At 35.8% G+C, this 12,500-nt stretch overlaps 1 protein-coding gene across 1 annotated transcript in view; it reads left to right on the top strand.

Annotated features, from left to right (window-relative positions):
* The first annotated feature begins 5,475 nt into the window (after positions 1 to 5,475).
* LOC133604236 (visinin-like) overlaps positions 5,476 to 12,500 on the top strand; it is a 19,229-nt gene continuing 12,204 nt past the window's right edge. The window contains exon 1 of the mRNA XM_061957439.2: positions 5,476 to 6,025. Coding sequence (XP_061813423.1) covers positions 5,645 to 6,025 — 381 coding nt within the window. The 5' untranslated portion in view covers positions 5,476 to 5,644. The remainder of the gene's footprint in view (positions 6,026 to 12,500) is intronic.

Here is a 12,500-nt window from a genome sequence, read left to right as displayed (position 1 = left end):
CAGCCATTCACAAACAAGGATGGGGCGAGGGTCACCACCTTGTCAACAAATGCGTGAGCAAATTGTTGAACAGTTTAAGAAAAACCTTTCTCAACCAGCTATTGCAAGGAATTTAGGGATTTCACCATCTACTCTCCGTAATATCATCAAAGGGTTCAGAGAATCTGGAGAAATCACTCCACGTAAGCAGCTAAGCTCGTGACCTTCCATCCCTCAGGCTGTACTGCATCAACAAGCGACATCAATGTGTAAAGGATATCACCACATGGGCTCAGGAACACTTCAGAAACCCACTGTCAGTAACTACAGTTGGTCGCTACATCTGTAAGTGCAAGTTAAAACTCTCCTATCAGAATCAGAATCAGAATCAGCTTTATTGTCATTACGCAAGGTAACGAGATTGAGGCCATTCCATACAGTGCGATGTGTGCATGCTAGAAAAACAATGTGCAAATATATAAAAATATAAAAAATGTAGAAGTGCAATGAATATGGTGTGAAATGAATATATACATGAAAAAAAAAAAAAAAAAAAAAAAAGGCGAAAACCGTTTATCAACAACACCCAGAAACGCAGTCGGCTTTGCTGGGCTTGAGCTCATCTAAGATGGACTGATACAAAGTGGAAAAGTGTTCTGTGGTCTGACGAGTCCACATTTCAAATTGTTTTTGGAAACTGTGGACGTCGTGTCCTCCGGACCAAAGAGGAAAAGAACCATTCGGATTGTTGTAGGCGCAAAGTGTAAAAGGCAGCATGTGTGATGGTATGGGGGTGCATTAGTGCTCAAGGCATGGGTAATTTACACATCTGTGAAGGCGCCATTAATGCTGAAAGGTACATACAGATTTTGGAGCAACATATGTTGCCATCCAAGCAACGTTACCATGGACGCCCCTGCTTATTTCAGCAAGACAATGCCAAGCCACGTGTTACATCAACGTGGCTTCATAGTAAAAGAGTGCAGGTACTAGACTGACCTGCCTGTAGTCCAGACCTGTCTCCCATTGAAAATGTGTGGTGCATTATGAAGCCTAAAATAGCACAACGGAGACCCCCGGACTGTTGAACAACTTAAGCTGTACATCAAGCAAGAATGGGAAAGAATTCCACCTGAGAAGCTTCAAAAATGTGTCTCCTCAGTTCCCAAACGTTTACTGAGTGTTGTTAAAAGGAAAGGCCATGTAACACAGTGGTGAACATGCCCTTTCCCAACTACTTTGGCACGTGTTGCAGCCATGAAATTCCAAAGTTAATTATTATTTGCAAAAAAAAATAAAGTTTATGAGTTTGAACATCAAATATGTTGTCTTTGTAGTGCATTCAATTGAATGTGGGTTGAAAATGATTTGCAAATCATTGTATTCCGTTTATATTTACATTTAACACAATTTCCCAACTCATATGGAAACGGGGTTTGTATATATATATATATATATATATATATACATATGGTGGAACAAGTTAGGACACCCCTGCTAAACTGGAAAGTGAGCTTCAACTCTTTGCTATAAGCGAGTCCAGAGGGCGGGGTCAAAGGTTAAAGGTCAGGTAGTTTTCCTTCAGGTGTTATTCTGCTGTTGTGACAGTTGCAGCATATAATGATGCTAATTGGCTGAGAGGGGAATTGGGTGGGACAACTAATCCAATAGACCGACTCAGGGGAGACTTTTATGGAGCAAAGTTCACAACTCAATCCTTCTAACTCTGCCTTCACATGGACAACATCCTTCTAGATGTTAGTCAGAGCCACAAGACAACTCTGCCTTCACATGGACAACATCCTTCTAGGTGTTAGCCAGGGCCACAAGAGAGCCAGCTGAGAGAAGATTGATTTAGTGAAGCAAACAGAGGCTTTGAAAACCAGCAAAAAGTTTGATTTGAGGAAGCAAATCTCAGACTGGAATTAGCTCAACAAAAAACATTGTCTTAAAAACCTAACAGATCAGTTTTGTTGTTGGTTTATCACAAAAATCTAATTTTTAGTCTGGAAATGGACTCAAGTCTGGTAAGCCACACCTCCAGTCAGGTGTGGAAGTTACATTACATACCCTAACATACATCGTTACATACCCTAACATACCGTAATATAACCTTACATACCGTTATGTACCCTAATATATATCGTTACAAACCCTAACATACCGTTACATACCCTAATATACATCGCTACATACCCTAACATACCCTAATATATATCGTTACATGATCTAACACCATTACATACCATTACATACCCTAATATATATCGTTACATAATCTAACATACCCTTACATACGTAACATACCCTAATATATATTGTTACATACCCTAACATACACCGTTACATACCCTAACATACCGTTACATACGTTACATATCCTAATATATATATTACATACCCTAACATACCCTAATATACATCGTTACATACCCTAACATACCGTTACATACCCTAATATATATCGTTACATGATTTAACACCATTACATACCGTTACATACCCTAATATACACCGTTACATAATCTAACATACCCTTACATAAGTTACATACCCTAATATATATATATATATATATATATATATATATATATATATATATATATATATATATATATATATATAGTTACATACCCTAATATATATCATTACATGATCTAACACCCTTGCATACCGTAACATACCCTAATATATGTCATTACATAATCTAACATACCCTTACATACCCTAATATATATATTGTTACATACCCTAACATACCCTAATATACATCGTTATATACCCTAACATACTGTTACATACCCTAATATGCATCGTCACATACCCTAACATACCGTTACATACGTTACATATCCTAATATATATATTACATACCCTAACATACCCTAATATACATCGTTACATACCCTAACATACAGTTACATACCCTAATATATATCGTTACATGATTTAACACCATTACATACCGTTACATACCCTAATATACACCGTTACATAATCTAACATACCCTTACATAAGTTACATACCCTAATATATATATATATATATATATATATATATATATATATATATATATATATATATATATATATATATATAGTTACATACCCTAATATATATCATTACATGATCTAACACCCTTGCATACCGTTACATACCCTAATATATGTCATTACATAATCTAACATACCCTTACATACCCTAATATATATATTGTTACATACCCTAACATACATCGTTATATACCCTAACATACTGTTACATACCCTAATATGCATCGTCACATACCCTAACATACCGTTACATACCCTAATATGTATCGTTACATAATCTAACATACCGTTACATACCCTAATTAATATATATATTGTTACATGCCCTAACATACCATTACATACCCTAATATATATTGTTACATAATCTAACATACCGTAACATACCCTTACATACACCGTTACATACCCTAACATATATTGTTACATAATCTAACATACCATAACATAACCTAATATATATCTTTACATACACTAACACAATGGTCCCCAACCACCGGGCCGCGATTTTTTAATTTTTATTCAATCAACATAAAAAACACAATATATATACATTATATATCAATATATATCAATACAGTCTACAGGGATACAGTCTGTAAGCACACATGATTGTATTTCTTTATGACAAAAAATATATATAAAATAAAATAAACATTCCCCCCATACCGTAACATACCCTAATATATATCGTTACATAATCTAAGATACCGTAACATACCCTAATATATACCATTACATATTCTAACATACCGTAACATACCCTAATATATACCGTTACATATTCTAACATACTGTAACATACCCTTACATACACCGTTACATACCCTAACATATATTGTTACATAATCTAACATACCGTAACATACCCTAATATATATCGTTACATAATCTAAGATACCGTAACATACCCTAATATATACCATTACATATTCTAACATACCCTAATATATACGTTACATATTCTAACATACTGTAACATACCCTAAAATATACCATTACATAATCTAACATACCGTAATATACCCTAATATATACCATTACATAAGCTAACATACCGCAACATACCCTAATATATACCATTACATATTCTAACATACTGTAACATACCCTAACATATACCGTTACATATTCTAACATACTGTAACATACCCTAATATATACCATTACATATTCTAACATACCCTAATATATACCGTTACATAATCTAACATACTGTAACATACCCTAATATATACCATTACATAATCTAACATACCGTAACATACCCTAATGTATACCGTTACATAATCTAAGATACCGTAACATACCCTAATATATACCATTACATATTCTAACATACCCTAATATATACCGTTACATATTCTAACATACCCTAATATATACCGTTACATAATCTAACGTACCGTAATATACCCTAATATATACCATTACATAATCTAACATACCGCAACATACCCTAATATATACCATTACATATTGTAACATACTGTAACATACCCTAATATATACCGTTACATAATCTAACATACTGTAACATACCCTAATATATACCATTACATAAGCTAACATACCGCAACATACCCTAATATATACCATTACATATTCTAACATACTGTAACATACCCTAACATATACCGTTACATATTCTAACATACTGTAACATACCCTAATATATACCATTACATATTCTAACATACCCTAATATATACCGTTACATAATCTAACGTACCGTAATATACCCTAATATATACCATTACATAATCTAACATACCGCAACATACCCTAATATATACCATTACATATTCTAACATACCGTAACATACCCTAATATATACCGTTACATAATCTAACATACTGTAACATACCCTAATATATACCGTTACATATTCTAACACACTGTAACATACCCTAATATATAACGTTACATAATCTAACATACCCTAATATATACCGTTACATAATCTAACATACTGTAACATACCCTAATATATACCGTTACATATTCTAACACTGTAACATACCCTAATATATAACGTTACATAATCTAACATACCCTAATATATACCGTTACATAATCTAAGATACCGTAACATACCCTAATATATACCATTACATGATCTATTATACTGTAACATACCCTAATATATACCGTTACATATTCCAACATACCCTTACATACCCTAATATATACCGTCACTTAATCTAACATATTATAACACCCTAACCTTACATAAAAATGTGAATATTTTGGTTTTAAGAGTTCTTCAACATTTTTAGCCTGGAAGTGGACTGCAGTCTGGTCTGGTATGGCACACCTCCAGTCAGGTGTGGAAGATTCCAGAGTGTCAGGACGGTTAAAGAAGTTGATTTCAGGCAAAAGCTGAGCCACCTTAAATCCGGCATTAACAGAATGATCCTGGTCCCTCCTGAGTCCCCCTGCCCTACTTACCTCCAAACTGATCTGCTCAGACGTGCACTCGCCACACCCGACAGCTGCGTCTCCTTCTCTCCATCTCCCCTGTCAAGGCCCTTGAACGGTCCTCAGGCTGACTCCGGGACCTCCACGTGAGCGCTGAGACAATCTGGAGGAGGGCTTGCACCGGCAAAGATGGGGAACAGCACAAGCAGAGCCTTGTCCAAAGAAATCCTGGAGGACTTGAAGCTGAGCACCAAGTTCACGGAGAGCGAGATCGGCCTGTGGTACGAGAACTTCCAGAAGCAGTGCCCCAGCGGACGCATCACGCCCGAGGAGTTCGAGCAGATCTACGCCCGCTTCTTCCCCGACAGCGACGCCAAGAGCTACGCCCGCCACGTCTTCCGCTCCTTCGACACCAACGATGACGGCACGCTGGACTTCAAGGAGTACATCATCGCCCTTCACTTGACCTCCACCGGCAAGACCACCAGCAAGCTGGAGTGGGCCTTCTCGCTCTTCGACGTGGACAAGAACGGATACATCAACAAGACCGAAGTGACGGAAATCTGCCAGGTAAAATTCAACAAAACCAGCAGCTTGCTTGTAACATTACAATATTTACAACACATCCTAGTATTTGCTTGCTTCTTTGACAACCCAGAGACGTATCGTAACATACCATAATAATCTGTAACACACCATTACACACAGCATCGTACCATATCGTAATACACGTAAGATACTGTATCATACCGTAACGTAACACACCCTAACATACGTTACATACTGTAATTCACTGTAACATACCGTACAATACCCTAACATACCGTAACACACCCAAACGTACTGTAACACACTAACATTTTGCCACACACCATAACATACCACATCGTACCATAAGATACCCCGACACAAGTAACACACCATAACACACGTGCCATATCGTAACATAATGTAACACACCCTGACACATCACATCATACCCTAACATATCGTAACACACCATAACATACCGTAACACACATAATATACCGTAACTATCGCATCATACCCTAACATATCGTAACACACCATAACATACCGTAATACACCGTAACATACTGTAACACAACATAGCATACTGTAAACACACCCTAACATACCGTAACACACCATAACATACTGTAACACACCCTAACATACTGTAAAATACCTAAAACACCCTAATATACGTAACATACCCTGATAGACCCTTAACGTAACATACTGTGAAATATCCTAACATAACTTAACATACCCTAATATACCCTAACATACCGTAATATAATGTAACACGCTCTTACACATCACATCATACCCTAACATATCGTAACACACCATAACATATCGCAACACACATAAGATACCGTAACTATCACATCATACCCTAACATACAGTATCTTAACACACCCTATGATACCGTAACTACCGCAACATACCGTAATACACCGTAACATACGAAACATACCATAACATACTGTAACACACCCTAACATAGCGTAACACACCATAACATACCGTAACACACCCTAACATACTCTAAAATACCTAAAACACCCTAATATACGTAACATACCCTGATAGACCCTTAACGTAACATACTGTGAAATATCCTAACATAACTTAACATACCCTAACACACCCAAACATACGGTAACACACCAACATTTTGTAACACACCATAACATACCACATCGTACCATAAGATACCCCGACACAAGTAACACACCATAACACACGTGCCATACCGTAACATAATGTAACACGCCCTAACACATCACATCATACCCTAACATATCGTAACACACCATAACATACCGTAGCACACATAAGATACCGTAACTATCGCATCATACCCTAACATATCGTAACACACCATAACATACCGCAACATACCGTAATACACCGTAACATACTGTAACACAACATAGCATACTGTAAACACACCCTAACATACCGTAACACACCATAACATACTGTAACACACCCTAACATACTGTAAAATACCTAAAACACCCTAATATACGTAACATACCCTGATAGACCCTTAACGTAACATACTGTGAAATATCCTAACATAACTTAACATACCCTAATATACCCTAACATACCGTAATATAATGTAACACGCTCTAACACATCACATCATACCCTAACATATCGTAACACACCATAACATATCGTAACACACATAAGATACCGTAACTATCACATCATACCCTTACGTACAGTATCTTAACACACCATAACACACCCTATGATACCGTAACTACCGCAACATACCGTAACATACGAAACATACCATAACATACTGTAACACACCCTAACATACTGTAAAATGCCTAAAACACCCTAATGTACGTAACATACCCTGATAGACCCTTAACGTAACATACTGTGAAATATCCTAACATAACTTAACATACCCTAATATACCCTAACACACCCAAACATACTGTAACACACTAACCTTTTGTAACCCACCATAAAATACCACATCATACCATAAGATACCCTGCCACAGGTAACACACCATAACACACGTGACATACCGTAACATAATGTAACACGCCCTAACACATCACATCATACCCTAACATATCAAACACACCATAACATACCGCAACACACATAAGATACCGTAACTATCGCATCATACCCTAACACATCGTAACACAACATAACATACCGTAGCACACATAAGATACCGTAACTATCGCATCATACCCTAACATATCGTAACACACCATAACATACCGCAACACACATAAGATACCGTAACTATCGCATCATACCCTAACACATCGTAACACACCATAACATACCATAGCACACATAAAATACCGTAACTATCGCATCATACCCTAACATATCGTAACACACCATAACATACCGCAACATACCGTAATACACCGTAACATACTATAACATACTGTAACACAACATAGCATACTGTAAACACACCCTAACATACCGTAACACACCATAACATACTGTAACACACCCTAACATACTGTAAAATACCTAAAACACCCTAATATATGTAACATACCCTGATAGACCCTTAACGTAACATACTGTGAAATATCCTAACATAACTTAACATACCCTAATATACCCTAACACATCGTAACACACCATAACATACCATAGCACACATAAGATACCGTAACTATCACATCATACCCTAACATACAGTATCTTAACACACCATAACACACCCTATGATACCGTAACTACAGCAACATACCGTAATAAACCGTAACATACGAAACATACCATAACATACTGTAACACACCCTAACATACTGTAAAATGCCTAAAACACCCTAATGTACGTAACATACCCTGATAGACCCTTAACGTAACATACTGTGAAATATCCTAACATAACTTAACATACCCTAATATACCGTAACACACCCAAACATACTGTAACACACTAACCTTTTGTAACCCACCATAAAATACCACATCGTACCATAAGATACCCTGACACAGGTAACACACCATAACAAACGTGACATACCGTAACATAATGTAACACGCCCTAACACATCACATCATACCCTAACATATCGTAACACACCATAACATACCGTAACTATCGCATCATACCCTAACATATCGTAGCACACCATTTGATAACGTAACTACCACAACATACCGTAATACACCGTAACATACGAAACACACCATAACATACTGTAACACACCCTAACATAGCGTAACATAACATACTGTAACATACCGTAACACACCCTAACATACTCTAAAATACCTAAAACACCCTAATATACGTAACATACCCTGATAGACCCTTAACGTAACATAATGTGAAATATCCTAACATAACTTAACATACCCTAACACACTGTAACATACGGTAACACACTAACATTTTGTAACACACCATAACATACCACATCGTACCATAAGATACCCCGACACAAGTAACACACCATAACACACGTGACATACCGTAACATAATGTAACACGCCCTAACACATCACATCATGCCCTAACATATCGTAACACACCATAACATACAGTAACACACATAAGATACCATAACTATCGCATCATACCCTAACATATCGTAACACACCATATGATACCGTAACTACCGCAACATACCATAACATACACACACAACATAGCATACTGTAACACACCCTAACATACCGTAACACACCATAACATACTGTAATACACCCTAAAACACCTTAATACACGTAACATACCCTGATAGACCCTTAACGTAACATACTGTGAAATATCCTAACATAACTTAACATACCCTAATATACTGTAACACACCATAACATACCGCAACACACCATAACTCCCGCATCATACCCTAACATACCGTAATACACCGTAACATACAAAACATACCATAACAAACTGTAACACACCATATCATACTGTAACACACCTTAAAATACCGTAACACACCATAACATACCGTAACACACCATAACATACTGTAACTATCATATAATACCCTAACAACTGTAATACACCGTAACATATGCTAACATACGTAACATACCGACACAAGTTACATACCGTATCATACCATAACATATTGTAACACACATAACATACCGTAATGTACTGTAACGCACCCTAACATACTGTAAAATACCCCAAAACACCCTAATATACGTAACATACCCCAATAGACCCTTAATGTAACATACTGTAAAATACCATAACATAACTTAACATACCCTAATATACCTTATCATAACTTAACATACCGTAACATAGCCTAACATGCTCCAACACAACATAACATACCCTAACATACTGTTACATACTGTAACACACCCTAACATACTGTTACATACTGTAACACACCCTAACATACTGTTACATACTGTAACACACCCTAACATACTGTAACACACCCTAACATACCGTATCATACTCTAAGATACTGTAACACACCCTAATATACTGTAACATACCATAACACACCCTAACACATGTAACATACTGTATCATACCTTAACTTACCGTAACATACCCTAACACATGTATCATACCATAACATACCCTAATAAACCTTAACACACCCTGACATAACATACCATAATATACCCTGATATATGCCGTAATATACCCTAACATAGTATTACATACCGTAACATACCCTAATATTATGGTGGCGTGGCTTAGTTGCTAGAGCGGCCGTGCCAGCGACTTGAGGGTTCCAGGTTCGATCCCCGCTTCCGCCATCCTAGTCACTGCTGTTGTGTCCTTGGGCAAGACACTTTACCCACACTGGTTTAAATGTAGCTTAAATATGTAGATGATGGGTTTCACTACATAAAGCGATTGGAGTCGCTAGAGAAAAGTGCTATATAAATATAATTCACTTCACTAATATATACGGTAAAATACCCTAACATACCAATATATGCCTAATATATAACATAACATACCCTAACATACTCTAATATGTACCGTAACATACCCTAAAACATACCGTAATATATCATAACATACATTACATAGCGTTAAATAAAGTAATATACCCTAAGATAATGTTATATAGCCTAATATATACTGTAACATACCCTAATATATATCGTTACATAACCTAACATACAGTTACACACCCTAATATATACTGTAACATGCCCTAACATAGCGTTAAATAAAGTAATATACTGTTATATAGCCTAATATATACCGTAACTTACCCTAATATATATCATTACATACCCTAACACACCGTTACATACCCTAATATATAACGTAATATACCCTAAACTAGCGTTACATACCCTAAACTAGCGTTACATACCCTAATGTATACCGTAACATACCCTAACATAGCGTTAAATTAAGTAATATACCCTAAGATACTGTTATTTAGCCTAATATGTACAGTAACATACCGTAATATATATTGTTACATAATCTAACATACTGTAACATACCCTAACATGCGTTACATACCCTAATATATATCGTTACATACCCTAACATACCGTTACATACCCTAATATACAGTGTTACATAATCTAACATACCGTAACATACCCTAATATATATCGTTACATAAACTAAAATACCCTTACATACTGTTACATACCCCAACATATATCGTTACATAAACTAACATACCCTTACATACCATTACATACCCTAATATACTGTATATCGCTACATAACCTAACATACCCTAATATATATCGTTACATAATCCAACATACCATTACATACCGTTATATACCCTAATATATATTGTTACATACTATAACATGCCGTCACATACCCTAATGTATATCGTTACATAATCTAACATACCCTAATATATATTGTTACATAATCTAACATACTCTTACATACCGTTACATACCCTAATATATTGTTACATATCTTAACATACCGTTACATACCCTAATATATATCGTTACATAATCTAACACTCTTTCATACTTTTACAAACCCTAATATATATTGTTACATATCCTAACATACGTTACATACCCTACTATACATCGCTACATACCCTAATATATATCTTTACATAATCTAACGTACCGTTACATACCCTAACATACACCGTTACATAATCTAACATACCGTAACATACCCTAATATATATCGTTACATAAACTAACATACCCTTACATACTGTTACATACCCTAATATATATCATTACATAAACTAACATACCCTTACATACCATTACATACCCTAATATCTGTATATCGTTACATAACCTAACATACCCTAATATATATCGTTACATAATCCAACATACCATTACATACCGTTATATACCCTAATATATATTGTTACATACCATAACATGCCGTCACATACCCTAATATATATCGTTACATAATCTAACATACCCTAATATATATCGTTACATAATCTAACATACCCTAATATATATCGTTACATAATCTAACATACCCTAATATATATTGTTACATAATCTAACATACTCTTACATACCCTAATATATTGTTACATATCTTAACATACTGTTACATACCCT

This window comes from Nerophis lumbriciformis, linkage group LG04 (genome assembly GCF_033978685.3).
Source record: "Nerophis lumbriciformis linkage group LG04, RoL_Nlum_v2.1, whole genome shotgun sequence".
NCBI lineage: Eukaryota > Metazoa > Chordata > Actinopteri > Syngnathiformes > Syngnathidae > Nerophis > Nerophis lumbriciformis.
The sequence above is the reverse complement of the archived record's forward strand: the minus strand, read 5'-3'. Positions and strand labels throughout refer to the sequence as shown.